At 43.3% G+C, this 18,620-nt stretch overlaps 1 protein-coding gene across 2 annotated transcripts in view; it reads left to right on the top strand.

Annotated features, from left to right (window-relative positions):
* Positions 1 to 414: 414 nt before the first annotated feature.
* Positions 415 to 18,620, top strand: part of SLC25A13 (solute carrier family 25 member 13) — a 108,740-nt gene continuing 90,534 nt past the window's right edge. The window contains exons 1-2 of one of the 2 annotated variants that reach the window (XM_079948161.1): positions 422 to 521; positions 4,207 to 4,221. In XM_079948161.1, coding sequence (XP_079804287.1) covers positions 510 to 521; positions 4,207 to 4,221 — 27 coding nt within the window. In that variant the 5' untranslated portion in view covers positions 422 to 509. Of the gene's footprint in view, positions 522 to 4,206; positions 4,222 to 18,620 lie in introns of both variants that reach the window. The other variant, XM_079948162.1, reaches the window with a different exon arrangement.

Raw genomic sequence — 18,620 nt, 5'->3', positions numbered from 1 at the left:
GAGGCTGCAATCCTATATACCACCCCCTTACCCGGGCACACATCCCATTCAAAGTTGATGGGCTTTACTTATGATAAGGCGCAGGCAGGAATACGCCACCCCCACCCGTATACATATGCAGCAGGCAGCATTTCCTCTCCACGGGATGCAGCTGCAGGAGGTTAAAGTACGAATTACCAAAAAATAAAATAAAAAATCATAAAGCCTCTCCATGCCGCGACCTCCGGGATGGCTTTGCCCGCCGGAGCGGCTACATTTCACCTTATTGGCCGGACAAGGGACCACGGGGAGCCGGGGAGTCGACACGCGCCGCCCGGGCAGCCAGGCCGGAGGACACAGGCGGATCACGCGCGCCGCAGCGGGTTCCCGGGGGCCGGCGGCAGCCAATGGGCGGGCGGCGGCGGCGCTTCCTCTCTCCTGGTTGGCGCGTCTGCGAGGACGCCGCTCGCCGCTGCCGCCGCCTCCGCTCGCCTCGCCAGGGGGAAAGGGCCGGCTGCGCAAGGTAAAGCATGGCTGCCAAGGTAAGTCACGGAGCTCCGGCGGCGCGCGCAGAAGAGCGCGGGCTGCGGCGGCTGCTGCTGCTGCTGCTTCTGCCCCGGTAGCCGCCGCGCCACTTGCTCCCCGGGCCTCCAGGCGGCTGCCGCTGGGAGGGGAGAAGCGGGGAGGCTGCCAGAGTTGACCTAGGGCCTGTCCTTGGCGCAGCTTGGCCCGCTTTCGGGGGTGAGGGGACGTCCCTCCCCCTTCGGGGGAAGGGCCAAGCCGGCCAGCTGGTCGTGCTGCGTCCGGTAACCCCAAAGAGGAGGCGAGGCCTCAGGCAAGAGTCTTTTGGCTAGCGTGCAGATGCACCAGCAAGCGCCTCCCCCCCCCCAAACGGAGAGGTTCCGGGGCTGAGGGCTGCTTCCTAAAAGCCTAGCCCCCAGGCCCATTTTGCTCGCCCAGCGTCCCGTTTCCCAACAGGGGCCGGGCAGATGCTTCTAGGAACCCCAGCAGCAGGTTCCCTGCTTGGCAGCCGCATCTCCTCTCTGGCTGCCTTCCCTGACATTCGTAGGTACACTGCCCTTGTGCATGGAGGTTCTCTTTCGTTGTCAAGCTCCAGAGCCATGGATGGAAGCTGGCCCTGTAGGAGCTGGAAGCTTGCTTCCCTCTGGCAGCGTTCATGGAGGTGTTGAAACTTCCTGTGCTGCAAGGAGAATGCTCTGGGTGTGTTCAAAGACAGCTTTGTATGGTTGGTTCATTGGCACTTAACACTAGAAAGTGGGTCCTGGGGCTAAGGCCTAGCACAGTAAGTCTTGACTGGCAGCACTAGTTAGATAAACACTTGGTACCTGCCTTCAGTGCGGTGTTTGCTCCATAATTAGGATAAGCCTTGAGATTTCTGTAAAATGCCTCTGTGTTACAGTGAAGTGACTTTGAAGGCCCATTTCCACCTGCAGTCCTTTTCAGTTTGCAAATCACACTTACCTCAGAAACAGGACTTTTTATTTACCAATATATAAATCCATTATGCACATTTATGGGAGCTATGCAATATAGCTTCGCAGTTTTCTTTTTTTAAAAAAAATCTGTCCTAGCTATAGTGCCTGTACAGTTTGGAGCATTGAGACCAACACAAAGGTCACATTTATGTAAGGACTTTGGTTTGAGCAGTGGTAGTCACCTGACTTTCATTGACAGTTTTCCAAGTTCAGATAGTTAAGAGGCTGAAGGCTGCCTGTCAGCCAGAAGGAGAAATGTCTTAAAGTTACCTTGAAAAACCAAACACAAACGTTCTGGCAAGATGGTGGCAGTTTGTGCAAAGCTACAATAGAATGCTAGGGAAATCCTATGCTTAAAGACGTCTTATATCTTCTGCAGCCATACAAACCCTTCAAACAGAATGGTGTTTGACTACGCTGAACATGCTGTGCATTATAGACAGCCAAACAAGCAGAATGAATGAGTGAATTAAATCAAAGGCCTTGCATCACTTCGTAGCCCATTCACACATATAAACTATACATGCAAACCGTCATTCACACAATATACCATAGACAGAAGTTCTCTACAGTTCAGGACATGTTCAGCTGCTGTCCATCAAGCATATTCTAAGCAAAAATAGAGAAATCTTAAGTTCATACTTGAACCACACCTTGTTCTCATGTAAATGTAGTTAGAACCCTAGTTAACAAACAATTTTAAGTTTTCCAGAAGCAGTTATGTGAGTGCTTAAAAAGAATATTTAACCTTTTTTTAAAAAACTAAAAGGTTGTTAGCACTGTTTTTGGCAATTGCTGACAAACACCTGCCTATTAAACCACATTAAAGCCATCCCTGTTCAGAACCCTGATCCTTAATGTCATAGCTGTCTGCAGTGCTATGATAAAGTGATCACACCCTAAGAGAAGCCACTGTGTTGTATTGATTATAGCCTGCTTATGGGTGTAGAGCAGCCTTCTCCACTGTTATTCTCCAGATGTTTTGGACTTCAACTCCCATCAGCCCCAGCCAGCTCCCAGGTTGGAGAAGGCTGGTGAACAGGTTTCAAAGCCAAAACCCTAATCAATGCTATGTGGAGGTAAGTCCTGTTGAATGCAGTAGACTTGCTTCAAGTTTAGCAAGTTTAAGGGTGTGGATCGGCTTGCAGAGCAAAAGTTTGGGGTAAGACTTGAAACAGAAGTATTTAGTTTGAGAGATGGGCAATTTGTTCAGTACAGAGGAGCTTCCTTCAGTCTTGTCGTGGAAAACCAAACAGTCTAAAGGCTGAAAGGGATATCGAGGATCAGTCCCTTACAACCATCTACTCTGACACATTTGCTCTAGTTGCCTTTGGTAGATTGACAAGACAGGTTATCCTTCATAGGAATGCTTCATGTTACAACATGCCTGGAGGAATATGTGGTAGAAACGCTCTCAGTAGATGTTTATATCAAAGCGTGTTTATTTTGCATTGCATATAGTGATTTGATTGCAAGAAAACAGTATACAAATGCGCGAGGAAGCCTTGGTTGACTGTAGCTCCTCACCATAGTTGTACACAGTGAACAGTACATATGCGGTGGGACTATCAAAATTATGTGGACTTAAAATCGTGAACATTATCAGCTTGGAATGCTTTCCTTTCCTTAAGATGCTATCTAAACCTTATGCACTTCTGGCATTAAGTCAAACACAGTTGCCATTCCGAGTTCCAGTGCTAGGCTTGTAGCTTTGTGCTGTAGAGATGTAGGGTAGAGTGAAGCCCCTCTTTGAATCTGTAGAGCTTCCTGGACACTTGCAGTTTTCAATTCAGTACTGCAAGTTCAGGATGCGTATCATCCTAGTCTTTTCTTAGCTCCATGTTTTCCCCTTCCATCACAAATTCTAGAAACTTTGGAATGAAAGCTAAGCTTTTCTATGTTCTTGGAAGAGCGTTCTGACTTCTCTCTTAAATGCAAAGCATGTGTGTTTTTAAATGGGCCCTGGACAATCGACATGCTTACAGGTGACATGGTATATAGTGTTTTCTAAACATAGCATTCCATAGAGATCTGAATTATTTCTTAGTATGTATAGGCGCTGGGGGGGGGGGGAGAGGAAAGGAAGGCAGTGTTTTCCTTGCAAAAGGGTCAGAGGTTTAATGAACTGAAGTGTTAAATTATGGTGGAAGGTGCAGAAGGATGCTGAAATAAGTAGAGTCAGATTGTAGTACAGCATAGCAGGAGTTTGATCCTGCATGCAAACTGCTAGAGGGACTGCCTAATTTATTACATTTATTTAATATGTGGTCCCAGGATGGATTACGTGGACCTCAGTACTGTACAATAAAATATGCAATACATAAGCATTACTAGAGTATAAATTAAACTGTAGCAACAGCAGTCAGAAATGGCAAAAACCCTACAATGAAAGGCATATTCTGATCTCATCTTCCACCACCAGAAGTCTGTGCAAAAAGGGTGCATCTTGACCACACATCATGGGCCAGGATTTTTGTTGGGGGGAGAAGAACCTCAATTAGCTATGTATTTTTATTGATGGGGGGGCAGCTGGCCCTCCCTGCCCGACCCCCGGCTACATCCATGCCAGACATCAAAATTTGTACAGTGTTGTATCTTGGAGGGGAGAGCATTCCCTAACCTGGGGGCCACCACACCAAAGCTCAAATGTGTGCCTAAGGTTCAGGCTGAGTTGTGTGAAAATACTCTTCTGATCTAGCCCAATAATGTTCCGTTTGATTTTTCTCTTCAGCCAAACAATGGATTGGTGAGTCGTGGGTATTTTTCTGAGTCGTTGATATATTTTTTTTTCTGCATTTGCCTGATAACTGTCCTGTGCCAGCATCCTGCATGACAGCTTTTTAAAATTAATTTTATTCATTTTTGTATACCCTCAAACTCATGCACCCTTTTATATCCTGTTGCATTGTTCTTTAAATGATGTGTTTAAGGTTTTCAGGTTGTTTTCTCCCCCCTCCCTTGCAAAAGAACACAACCCACTTTGATGCATAGGGTATTTGAGAGTGAATAGGACTTAAAAAATAATAATTGCAGTATACTAATATAAGTATTCTTTTTTATGGCCTAGTACAGAAAGATTGGATCAGGCTGCAGGTCCTAACCCACCAGTTGAAAACCACTGCACAGACAAGTTAGGTAAAGGTAAAGGTAAAGGTACCCCTGCCCGTACGGGCCAGTCTTGCCAGACTCTGGGGTTGTGCGCCCATCTCACTTAAGAGGCCAGGGGCCAGCGCTGTCCGGAGACACTTCCGGGTCACGTGGCCAGCGTGACATTGCTGCTCTGGCGAGCCAGAGCCGCACACGGAAACGCCGTTTACCTTCCCGCTGGTAAGCGGTCCCTATTTATCTACTTGCACCCGGAGGTGCTTTCGAACTGCTAGGTTGGCAGGTGCTGGGACCGAGCAGCGGGAGCGCACCCCGCCGCAGGGATTCGAACCGCCGACCTTTCGATCGGCAAGTCCTAGGCGCTGAGGCTTTAACCCACAGCGCCACCTGCGTCCCAGTTAACAGACAAGTTAACTAGCCTGCAAAAAAAAGTACTTGCCTGTTAAGGGGCAACTAGCCTGTGTTTCAGGCAGTTTGCAGAGGATGGACTCCTCTTTCTCCAACCTGCACGGAAGAATGTGCATGGTATCCCAGTAATACCAAAAAAGCCTGGCTGGGGCCAAGATTGGCTACATTTTAGTCCTGTGTTAAAACCTGGCTTTTTACTCAGGCGTTTGGACCATGTTGAGTGTTTGGCATGCTTGTGCTGTTGGTTGGTATTGCGTATTTTAAGATTCCATGCCAAATATTATTAATTGATTGTTATGTTTTATGGTTTTAGGTGTTCCCAAGAATGGTTTTATTGTTGTTTTCTGCCCCCCGATCAACTGATAAATATATATAGTGGATTAGAAGTGTTTTAATTAAATACTATCCTCTTAGGTAAAGGTAAAGGGACCCCTGACCATTAGGTCCAGTCGTGACCGACTCTGGGGTTGCGGCTCTCATCTCGCTTTATTGGCCGAGGGAGCCGGCGTACAGCTTCCGGGTCATGAGGCCAGCATGACTAAGCCGCTTCTGGCAAACCAGAGTAGCGCACAGAAATACCGTTTACCTTCCCGCCGGAGCGGTACCTATTTATCTACTTGCACTTTGCTGTGCTTTCAAACTGCTAGGTTGGCAGGAGCAGGCACCGAGCCACGGGAGCTCACCCCGTTGCGGGGATTCGAACCGCCGACCTTCTGATCGGCAAGTCCTAGGCTCTGTGGTTTAACCCACAGCGCCACCTGCATGCCTCCCAGCCTCTTAGCTTGCCAGTAAAATAATAATGCCAAATGCACTGATGGTAGAGACTTGTGTCTCCCCTTTCCACCAGTGTTTCTGTCCTTGTTTCGGAAGCAGAGACTTTATCAGTTCATCTGTAGCTAGCATGGAAACTAAATGAGTTGGCAGCTTCCTCCATCAGCTCTCTCACTTGCATAGAATTCCTGGTCACCTGTGGCAATCAGGCAAGTTTTTGAATGCAAGGATGGTTTTGCACAAAGTCCAGCGAAATGAATAGGAGTTACATTCTGCTCTGACCAGCTTCCTTGGAGGAAAGGAGAGAGAAAAAGCCGGGTGCAGCTGTGGTGTGTCATTTATAGCACAGGCATTGTGCAGGAGAATTTCCTTGTTAATTGCATCCTTAATCCTCCAGATTAAGCGAGACATTCCAAAACTGTGCTGTATTTATACTGGATACTAAAAACATATATCCCTCTTTTATCCAAATACAAACTCAAGGCAACTTGACAACAATTTAAGAACAAAACAAATACAGGAAAAAAGTAGCAGATAACAAAAAAACACAAACTGTATTTTGGAAATGCCTCCTGAAACAAAGGCTGCATATACACCATAGATCTAAGGCGCATTTAAACCTCAGTCCCGGAGAATCATCGTAACTGTAGCTTGTTATGGGTGCTGGGAATTGTAGCTCTGCGATGGGTAAACTACAGTTTCCAGGATCCTTCATGGGGGGGGGGGAGAAAAGGGAATGTGCTTTAAATGTGTACACAACCAAACCCATCTTAAGAGAGCAGTTTTAAAAAGTGAGCTGTGAAAAGGCCAGGCACATTTCTAGGAAGATTCCACCACCATATAGACCTTTTCAGTTGTTCCCAGCAGTTGAACGCTTATGAGAAGGAGGCAAGGGGAAGCAAAAAGAGCAGAGTTCTCAAGCAGAGATCTTAAACTAGTTCATATGGTAGAGTCATGGAATTTTTAAGAGTTGGAAAGGACTTTTGAGGTTATCCAAGCTAACCCCTTGCTCAGTGCAGGAGGCAACTGCAGCATCCCTGGCCGATGACCATCCAGCCTCTGCCTGAATACCTCCTGTGAAGGAGAGCCCGCCACTTCCTGATTATAAGTTTGTGAAACCTGTCCCAGAATGCTTTGTGTGGAAGGCACACCAAAAGCATGTACATCACAGTGAACCTTTGTTTTTATACCATTGACCTGCACAGATTATGATGGTACATTTCAAAAATTTACAACTTGCTGGACAACAGAGGCTGTTAAGGGGTAGAGAAGGAGGAGGAGGAGGAGGAGGAGGAAGTTACAGATAGGTAGCCGTGTTGGTCTGCCATAGTCAAAACAAAATAAAAAAATTCCTTCCAGTAGCACCTTAAAGACCAACTAAGTTAGTTCTTGGTATGAGCTTTCGTGTGCATGCACACTTCTTCACCTGAAGAAGTGTGCATGCACACGAAAGCTCATACCAAGAACTAACTTAGTTGGTCTTTAAGGTGCTACTGGAAGGATTTTTTTTATTTTGAGGAGGAGGAAGAAGAAGAGGAAGAGAGGGAACTTGCCAGCCCTTTTTGCACATTGAGCTGGCTCTAAAACAGAGATCTGAGAGCACAGCTGCATGTTCTCCACTGTGCTTGTGGAATGTTCTCGGACTAAAAACACGAACTTTCTGCTAACACCCAAGTTCCTGTCCTCCGGGTAATAGTCTTGTTTTGTGAGTTAATGCTACTGTTCATATAACGATCCTGATTTGGGCCACGGTACAAAATTCACAATAACAGATCCAGCGATGTGGTGACTAAGAATAGATTTATGCACCTGACTTTTTCCTATCACACTGTGATTCCAAGAACACATTGTGAAAAGAATGACACGCCAAAATGCTTGTTTTTATAGCTGATAAGACCTGCTGTGCTACCTCTGAAAAGCCTTGACTTGTGTGTGAATATATAGCATTGGCTACTAAGTAAGTAATTCTTTTTCTTCCAGCTTTGGGTAGGAATTCTTAGTACTTTTTATTAATTTGTTTATCATGCACAGAACAGGAAAATGATGGGGCTGCTTCACAGATTATGTGACAGGGAGCTATGGCCCATGTCATTTCCTAGCAGTGTTAACACTGTAGCTTGAACACTTGACTCATGCATGTATATATTGTTCTTCTGTGTATATATCAAATATGATACACAAGTTATAATCACACTTACCAGTTAAGGAAAATGTGTGATGCATGATTGTGTGAAGATTTCAGCCCTGAGTCCTATGAGGGGGGGGGAGAGGCAGGATATAAATTAATAATAATGTCAAAGAAAAGATGCTCTGTAACACAGATAAATGTATTTCAATAGGTGTTCAACAACCAGCCATTTGCACGGAACTGACGCTCCTCATTGATAGCATCCACCCTCTGGAATGCCATCCCTTAGTTAATTTTTGAGATGGCAATAGTAGCAACCTTTGAACATGTCTTCACTTCCTGTGACCCAAACTTTCCTGGACACTGAGGAAATTTTATTTCTGTGTTTGTTACACTTCCCAGTTTCATTTGTGAGATACAGCCGTATTTGGTTTGTACCTAGTTTTTAAAATATTTTATCAGAGGTTGTTTTAATTTATATGTAAACAGAGAGTTTTTTATTGTATTAAACCATATATAACTTTTAAAAAATAAGTAGATAAAAGCTGATGCAGTCTTGCTTTGGTATAAGCCACTCTTCTGTTCCAACTGGATTAATTCTCAGTCTTGGAGGTTGGCTGGCGCAAGAGCACACATAAAGGTCCACTGCAACCTCAGGTCTAAAACAAAATAGCACCAAGCAGTAATAAAGAGAGTCCCCAAACAAGGTCCAGGTGAAGCTCCTATGTTCAGCATAGGAGAGTAGCTCTGTATCAGACATAATCCAAAGGCAGAATCCTAAGGCTGAGGTGTAGAGGTCAACAGCTAGGAAGATCAGGATAAATGCAAATCAGGTTGCCAGAGTAAGAAGCATAAACGTATATTAGTTCTAGTAACTATCATACCTCAGTGTAACAACAACAACAACAACAACTGATTTATATGCTGCCCATCTGAATGGGTTGCCCTTGCCACTCTAGGTGGCTTCCAACATCAAACACAGTACAACAGGGGTCAGCAAACTTTTTTAGCAGGGGGCCGGTCCACTGTCCCTCAGACCTTGTGGGGGTCCGGACTATATTTTGAAGAAAAAAAATGAACGAATTCCTATGTCCCACAAACAACCCAGAGATGCATTTTAAATTAAAGGACACATTCTACTCATGTAAAAACACGCTGATTCCCGGACCATCCGTGGGCCAGATTTAGAAGGCGATTGGGCCGGATCTGGCCCCTGGGCCTTAGTTTGCCTACCCATGCAGTACAACATCAAACATTAAAAACTTCCCTATACATGTGGTTTATAAGACTGGCTTCCCACACTCTGCCCCAAATCATCTGCTTCACGAGCTACCTCTCCAGGAACCCCTTACTGTTGAGGAGTTATTTCCAAGGAGCACTTTACTCTTGAGTAGCACGGTGACTTTGGGCTTTCAGGTGTATTCCCCTTTATTGACCTGCTGCTGCTGCTGCTTTCAAGGTCTGAGGATGACTTAACCTCCTCCTCTGCTTCAGACAGAGAGACCTCTCCAAGAGTTCTTGAGCGTCACCCCATGGAGGCCAGTCTGGCAAGGTCTCTCTCCAGCTCCCTGCATATCATGGACTTCAGGATCAGTGCTGTAGATCTTTGACCTGCAGATTCCAATGCGTTTTCTGAACGCATCCTCCCAGGCAAGCACTGTTGTCTTATGCTGCTAATATCACATCTGGGATAGTCTAGAACAGGGATGGGGAACCTTTGGACCTCCAGATGTTTTTTTACTCAGGCCTGGTCAGGGATGATGGGCCATGTAGTCCAGCAACATCTGAGGGCTCCCTGTCCCTGTTCAGAGCACATGATAAGCCTTTGTGCTCCTTGCTGGGAACCCAGGCTCTAAAATGGGAGCATTGTTCTCTTGTACTGCTGCAAGGGAATGCTTACTATGTCCTGAGCATCGAAGAGCGCTAGGCCTGCCTCTGCCTCACAATAGAATTTCACTTGGATAATTACATTATCTTGCATTACAGCAAGAGACCTAATTGGCTTGGGCCATGATCTGCAGGTCTCTGAGTAGCATAATGCCTAATCCTGTCCAGGTGCTGGAGTTCGTTGCAGATTAAGCGTCAGAGATTAATCACTTAACATTGCAGGCCTCAAGAGACACTGATTAATTTTTTAAAAAAGGGACACTATAATAACCTTTTATTTTGGCAGAAGTAATTCAGTATAAATAGTGTTGGGGGGGGATCCTTGCCAAAAAGCAATTGAACGGGGTGTGCGGATTTTGTGACAAATTTTAGGGCGTTTTTAAAAGTTCGGTGTGGTAAAATGAGTATATTATGTGACTATAAAAAACACCAAAACCCTGTTATCCTGTGGAGGTTGGTTGATTTGGAAGAATGAGGTCTTGACCCACCAACCTCACTCTGCCCTCAGCCACCTGTCTATTTTGTTATTTATAACTTATAACCCACTTGGGGCTTGTCCACACTTCCTCTTGTGCCTAGAGAGCAGTTTTCGATTTCCCCCGCTTCTCTTCAGTGATAAATCACAGCAAACGTCAATCCGTGCTTTGGTTCAGCAGTAAAGATTGGATATTCCCAGGGGAAAGCGGTGGGATAAGTGGAAGTCTGGATGAGCCCTTAATCTCAGTGTTGTTGCCCCTCGTAGAACTCGGCAGGGAGTAAGATGGCAACAAAATCGTCTGCCGTTGACTCTGGCTTCACTTACCAATCCCAATGCAAGAAGCGTGATCGGAGAACAAGGATTCATTTAAGCCAGCCAAAAACATTCAAGGAGGATGCAAAGCTGGGCTTTTGAGAAGGGTGGCTCAGGCGGGTGTGTGGCCTGGGGGGAGAGTCCTGAGGACCACCTAGAGAGGCCGGAAAGGGCCTGAGGATCCCCATTTCTGAAGTAGCTGGTGATGTGGAGACCCTGGAGAGCTGCCTCCTATCAGATTAGCCCGTATTGGGCTAAACAAATAGTCAGGGCCAGCTGGTGTAAGGCATCTTATTGTATTCCTATATTCCATTAGAAACACCGCAACGACTTCAAGATAATGTGTTTAGTAATGTAGTGTTGGGACGGTGTTTTCAAGGCAAAGAAATGCAATTTAAATTTCTTCTGTATACTTTGCAAAGTATCCAATCCATCTCAGCCATTTCCTGCAATATCAAGCTGCCCTGGTAGAAGCAGTTTATTTTGGAATAAAAGAAATTGAAACTGTAGCTTTGTTAAGACACTAAGAAGAATGCTGCCGGTACAATTTTCATAACATTTTAAAATAATCCCATGCTTTTTACATGCTTTTAGAAGCACGCAGCTGAGTCATATACTTTACCAAAAATGTTACTCTGGCCTGCATAAATGGTGGTGAAGTAGGATAATATTGCTCATAAGAAGTAGGCAGCTGGCATTTTCCTTTTTAAAAAAGAAAACAAGAAAATAACACTTGGAAGTGGAGGTGGACATGTAAAAAGGATGAATTTTTGAGAAGATATACAAAGGAGAAAAATGGATTATTTCGACTGCCTGAGTAGTGTCCGTTTAAGTTACGACTGACAAGTAGATTATAAATCTTGGAAGAGGTTTAGCTGTTGCACTTGCTCACAGGGATGAGAAACATTTGTTCAGATTTGATAACCAGGTTCATTTATACTGGAACTTTAAACGTGCTTTATTTGGAAAGGAGAAGTAGAACACTTTTTGCCCATGACTGAGTCCGACCTGAAAGGTTTTCACATCACAAGACAGGAAGCTCAGATCACAACTCCCATTTCCATTTAAATCTGTTTTTGCTGTTATTTTTGGTGGTGTGTCCTTAACATGTCATTGGTTGACTTATTTACATGCTAAAGTGTGGACTGGTTTTGGTAACAGAGTTTAGCCAACTTTTATAAACAAATTTTACAGTTTGATTTACCTTTGTTAGTTTCCCAGTTGGCTACATACTCCTATAACATCTAAGCAGCTCAGAGTCCATTTTTCCTCCACCACCAAACCGAGAGGAGGAGGAAGATTTGATTAACTTCCATTGTGAATATCACTTAGTGTTTCCTTAATCCTTTCGTAATTTTATTTGCATGCCACCTTTCCACACACAAAGTGACACAAACATTCTCAAAGTGGTTTTCAACAAAGAGAACAGCAGTACACCTGAAAATCAGCAACAAGATAACAATAACAATAACAATAATAGGAATACTAAAACAACAACATAATCTCTTTCTCTCTCTCTCACACACACACACAATTTATAGTATTGAAATGTTATTTTTTGTAACAACATTAGATTAGCAGCAACATTAATGAGAAATCTGCAATTGTAAAATGCATTTTGTGTCTTGAACCTCAGTCAAACGTGGCAGAATGTCTGAAAGCCATTTGAAATGATTACTACAAGTAGGAGTTATTTGCCTAGTCCCAGCATGCTGCACAACCTAAATTCAATTTTGGTTTTCACAACTGAGATGTACTGAATTTTGAATAATTTTCACCTTTCCATTAATGTAGTCATTTGTCACTGACATTAAGTCAGGCTGCTTGTCAGTTCACTATTTTATAGTACAATCTGCCATGGCATGTCAGCTTAGATAGAAGGCATCTTTTAGTGATTGTGAATTAGTCCCTTGTTGATATGAAGTAAATTTTCTTGTTTCAGAGATAAACATAATGATAATTGGATTTCCATTTGACCATTATTGGTAGTTTGATGCCCAGTATAACAATTTCCTGCATATTTGTTTTTCCATGAGAGTGCAACATAACTTCTGCTAAATATTAGGATTGCAGTTACTATGCTTAGGAATACTGCTGTGTATAATCTGCTGATGTTTCTCTCTTGTGCTTGGACCTAGCTAGTGCTATTTTGGCTATGAAAGCATTCTTACTCAGAGAAGCAAGTTGACTGTTAGTATATAGGATTATACTTACATTTCTATGTTTACTTTTATACTAGTATATAAAGTCCCCAGCCCTTGGATTTCTCAGTAATTTTAGGCTATTTGCTCTTATAAAAATGCTCCTGCTTTTTCAGTCAAAATAAAACACAATTCACTTCTTTTCCCCTGAACCCTTCCTACTGTTGCAGTGGAAATGGTCTGTCTGAGAGTTGCCCTGGATCTTTGCACTTCATTTTAAATCTGATTGAGTGCCAGGCTTGACCGGCTTGACGTCATATGTTGTTTCTATGGCAACCAGTTGATCTCATAAAAAAGGGTATAAAGCCGGATCTGGAAAGAGAAGTAAATATATCATTTTAACCAACCAATCAACCAAAATCCTTATGTGCCTGAGAATTCAGTTAATAAAGTATTTATTTAACAAAAGGAAACCAAATCTACAGACACAATTGTTTCTGAACCCAGTTTGTGTTTCGAAGCTTTCAGTGCATGAGTGGATTTTAATTGCTATCAACAGACATGTCAATTTTTTTGGGGGGGGGGTGTGGCAGTTATAATTAAGTCTTCCTAACAGCTGTTTCTGCTGTTCTTTCAGCCATCCAGCACCGGGCTTGCTGCCACCTAGTCTATCTCTTCTAAATCCATAAATAATTCTTACTTTGTATAAGCTGAAGACACTCAAGGCACACTATAATCCCACTGGAAAAAAATACATGCATGCTTTTTATTCTTGTGCCTCAGAACTAGGTAACCTGTGGCCCTCCCAGTGTTGTTCATCTCTCCTCAACCCCATGGCCAACACCTGGAGACCCATAGCATCCTCATTCCTGCTGTGTTGTGTTTGTGAAGGAAAGCTTTATACCAGTCACTGAACATTTGACGCTACCTTGCAAGCAAGCATACAGAAGTTTCCAGCCTACAAAATGTATCATGAGTCTGTTGGATGGAGAGCTCCATCCTTTCTCCAGCAGCTCAGTGCATTTCTCTGCTGGATTCAGAGTCCCGTTGTCTAGCACCCTTTTTGGTTTCTGTACCGAGCACCGAGATGGGATAGAAAATTGAGTTGCTAGCCTGATCACTTGTCTCCTATGGATACCTGGCAAGTGCTGAAATGCATGGCCTGTAGACACACTGTTTGCATGCTGAACACTGTTCATTTATTTATTTTGAATAGTTCTTAGCTTCACCTTCATCCAAAACATAGATTGTAGACAAGTGTACATCCTATGCCCTTTTAAAATGTGGTGGGGTGTTTTTTTGGGGGGGCAGGGCGGTAGTTATTGGGTTGTTGTTTTAATTTTGATTATGTATTTTGTGGTTTTATATTTTAATTTTATTCTGTGAACTGCCTTGAGACCTCCGGGTATAGGGCGGTGTGTAAATTCAAATAAAAATAATCAGTGTCCCCCCCCCTAAAATGTTTAGGAGTACGCTCATTTTCCTACTCATATTGAAATAGTGCCCCTCAATGAAGCCAAACTTAGATTCATAAAATGTTTAGGGGTATGTGTACCCCTGTGTACCCCCTCCCACCGAAAAAGCACTGATCATCATCATCATCGGTACAAAGCCTGGGCAATTAAAAATGCCTTAAACTAGTGCTAAAAAGACTACAGTATTATCACCAGTCTTCGTTTGGGGGGGAGGTTATTACATGGCTGGAGCATAATGCATCTGGTTCAGAGGTAGAAGAAAGAGAAGAGCCTCCTTTGTAGATCTTGATGCACTCACTAGTCACAAAATTCAATTTAAATGCCACTTACTTTTAAAATAGATAGCTACCAACTAGTTTTTACCATTCATGGCCTTGAGAACTCCCAGTTCACAACAGAGTACTGTTGCTACCCTTGGGTGCAATTCATATCCTACTGAGTCCAATGGCAAAACTTTCATGAAGTCAGCTTCCATGTTCTTCAGTATGGCTGCAAATGGAGAGCTCAGATGTTGTTGGACTGCAATTCCCATTGGCTTTGCTGGCTGGATCAGACAGTAGTGTACCTATATTCTCGTGGCATATATAGTGGTACCTTGGTTCTCGAACTTAATCCGTTCCGGGAGTCCGTTTGACTCCCGAAACGGTTTGAAAACCAAGGTGCAGCTTCCGATTGGCTGCAGGAGCTTCTTGCACTCAATTGGAAGCCGCGTTGGATGTTCAGCTTCCGAAAAACATTCACAAACTGGAACACTTACTTCCTGGTTTGCGGCGTTCGGGAGCCAAGCTGTTTGGGAACCAAGGTATCACTGTACATAATTTGCTGTAGCATGTTTACAAAGAGAGAGTGGCTTTCTAAATAAGTCCTGATTTTATTTTCCAGTAGCATAATACAGTGGTACCTCGAGTTACATCTGCTTCAGGTTACAGACTCTGCTAACCCAGAAATAGTGCTTCAGGTTAAGAACTTTGCTTCAGGATGAGAACAGAAATTGTGCTCCGGCGGCGCGGCAGCAGCAGGAGGCCCCATTAGCTAAAGTGGTGCTTCAGGTTAAGAACAGTTTCAGGTTAAGAACGGACTTCCGGAATGAAATAAGTACTTAACCCGAGCAACCACTGTACATTCGAAACAGAGTGGTACTGTACTGGTGTTCATTTTGCTTTTTTAATTCTAAAGAAAGATTCTTGACTTTGAGACTTTCCCCTCTTTACTATTTATAATACAGAAAAATGTGGTTACTTGAAGGAGATGTTGTCTGTTTCCATTATGCATATGCATTTTAGTCCCCCGCCCCTCTTTTTAAGATCCAAGAAATGGATTCATGCATGCACATGGATTTGTACCCACTCACACACTCAGCTACTGAGGTGTAGCATTTTGAATAGACAGGAACAGACAGATCTGATTATAAATGCAATCTTTAAAAGTTAACTTCTGTGCTCAGTCAAAAAAGAAAACATTGCACTGAAACAAAATGCATTTACCTGTCAGTTATTTTTACATAGTTCCTGTCACACAATTATTAGGTGGGACACTTTATTTATAGGATTTTATTTTCTCCAGCCCAGTTCCTCCTCCTGCTTATTCATGACAAGGGTTCCACAAATAGGACAGTCTTGCTAGCAAATTAGTGCAGCAAACTTTTGTAGTAAATAACTTCCACTCCTGCATATTTTACCCAACTTGCCTTGCTGAGGTGATCTGCATAAGCCAACTGTGATGACTTTGAAACCGAACCTTGACAAGTTGGAACAGATTGGGTGGGTTGTACCCAATGGTGGATTGTCATTAGCAGAAAGCTCTTATGCTCATGTGAAGTAGGATACCTAATTTTCACTGGTCTGCCCCATCCCAATCATATGTTGGTGAGGATTGGGAGATCTTCCAGAACAAGCTTTGGTGAAGAAGGTTGGAGTAGGCAGATGGGATTGTTGAAAATTGGATTATGAGTGAAAGCACTTTTCCACCAAGGCAGCCTTTCCCAACCTGGTGTCCTCCTGATATTTTGGACTCCAGTTCACCTTCTCTCCAGCCAGATGCTGAATGTCCTGTCTGGAATTTAGTTGTCACCCAGAACATCTGAGGGCACTAGGTTGGGGAAAACTGCACGTGCATTGTGTCTGCTTTTCAATGATTGTCTTACCATGTGATTTTAAATTTTCTATGTGTTTTTACTATATTTGGATATTATTGTTTTCCATGATATATTGGCAAATAAATATTTTTATACATAAATAAAATTGGTGGCTGTCATGTTGCTAGCCATGAATGATAACAGCCTTTCTTTCCATTCCATACTTTGGGCCATCCCTTTACAGTGACACCATCAATAACTTTGGGGAATTCCTTACCCACAGAGGTGCGTCTGGTTTCTTCACTTTCGGTGAATGCTGAAGACGCACCCGTTTTCCCTGGCTATTGGCACCTGAGACATGTGTTTTCAGGTCCCACCCTATTCCTGTAATTGTAATCTGTTTTAACTGTTATACATTTTAAGTTGTTGTAACCCACCCTGGAACCTGCCACAGAAGGGAGGGTAACAAACCTCTGGCTTTCTACCTACATAGAACATATAAATCGGCCTCCTGCGAGCCTAGTAAATACTTGCTTTTCTAGCCTAGCACTGTCTATTCTGACAGATTGGCAGTGGATCTCCAAGGTCTCATTTCATAAAAGTTTTTGGTGAGCTCAAAACACACTTTTTTTTGCAAGCCGTAGCAATAGCCAAGCATGCTACTGGTACCAATTACTGGGAGAAATTCAAAGTCTTTGTCTATTGCATGCTTTTATTAATACATGTTTTTTATAAATGAAAAGTTGCATTTTTATTTTGTTTGTGTTTGCATATATAGGACATCAATACACACAGATTAGTCTCCAAAAACAAACAGTAAAACAGCATGCTTACTGAGAACCAGACCTATACAAATTTCAAGACTTCCTTGAAAAATGGGACCAACTCAAAATCTACCCACCTTTCTATTATATTTGCTTGTTAATGGTCTTGAGGGCCTTTTTTTAGGGTTGAAAGGCAATCTAAAATATTTTTGCAAATAAGTACCATGTGCTGTAGGACTATCAACTAACTGACACTAACTTTTAAATTAAAACACCCTCATGCTGTGGATGTGAAATAAAGATAGAGGTGAAATGAAGGCATATGTCAAGTGTGGGGAACCTTTGGGTCCCCCAGATGTTGCTGAACTACAACTCCCATCAGCCCCAGCAGACGTGGTCAGTGGTCACAGAAGCTGAGAGTTGCCATCAGCAAATTCTGGAGGGTCAAAGACTCCCAGTATATGATGGTGGCATGCTGTCTGCTCTGCCTTTAAAGTTGTAGGAGAATAAAAAAAAAGCCTGCTGCAATATTGCAGGCTTGAGGAGCTCTCAGAAGAGAGAGTTTTAATAAAATAGTGGCAGTCCTAGCTAAAACTTGCTAAGCAGAGCTGGTCAGTTCTCAAGGGGACAGCTGGTTGCATTTCCCTTAGGTTGTATGCAGCTCAGCCCAGTTCGCTCAGCTGCTGTTTTGTAAAGGAAATGTGAAATCATCCAAAGTTTTGTTAAATGGGCACTGTGTATGCCAGTCCAGCTTGCCAGTAAAGGCCACCGAACAAGAACAAGCCTAAAATCATGCATGTCAGTGTTACAGACAGACTTAGAACACAATCCTTGTTCCAAGATGTCCCTTGTATCATTCTGATATCTTGGAGGACAAAACCGCCACCAGCTACAGTAGGCACAAACTGCTGCTTCCCCTGCAGTACAAGAAACTTAGGAGCACCGGCGTGTGTTTCTAGGAGGCTAGTGAGTGAGAAGCAGATTGTCTGTCTCTTATTGCTTTGTTGGTATGCTTCGCAGTGAGAGCAGCAGAGTGGGCGGTGGACTCTACCTAATGTGTTTCATCAGTTCAGCATTTGAAGGTTAAACTTCCATTTTCTTCAAGTACAAGAAATAACAGGCGTAGAAAGATGATGGATGCCCATGTTGTTATGCTGCAGTCATAGTGGAAGGTGTGTGGGAGGAGGAAGACATGGGGCTCGAAAAGATCGATGGATTGGAAGGCTTCCAGTTTTGATGAAAAGCTGCCAGGCAGGTGTTGCAGCTCTTTCCTTGGGCTTCGCAAAATATTTCATTTCCTTGGCTTTTTAATGTGGTTCTTGTTTTTGATTTAATTAGATGATAAGATTGTTCCTAAGCTCCATCATGATAGTAAATATTCTGTGGTATATAAATGCCTTCAAACAAACAAACAAAACAAAACAAAACAAAACAAAACAAACACACCCTCCTTATCCTAGCAGCTACATTTGCTTGGGAAGCTTAGAGTTAAAAAAATCCTAATAAAGTATTGTGAATATTCCCTTTATAACTATGTAATGCCATTCTTTAGCAGATGCATACCCTGCTAGCCAGCCTCCTTTTGCAGATGGCATGGTGGGA

The sequence above is a fragment of the Podarcis cretensis genome, assembly GCF_951804945.1.
Source record: "Podarcis cretensis genome assembly, chromosome: 12".
In the NCBI taxonomy this organism is placed as follows: domain Eukaryota; kingdom Metazoa; phylum Chordata; class Lepidosauria; order Squamata; family Lacertidae; genus Podarcis; species Podarcis cretensis.
This window is presented reverse-complemented; position numbering and strand designations above follow the sequence as displayed.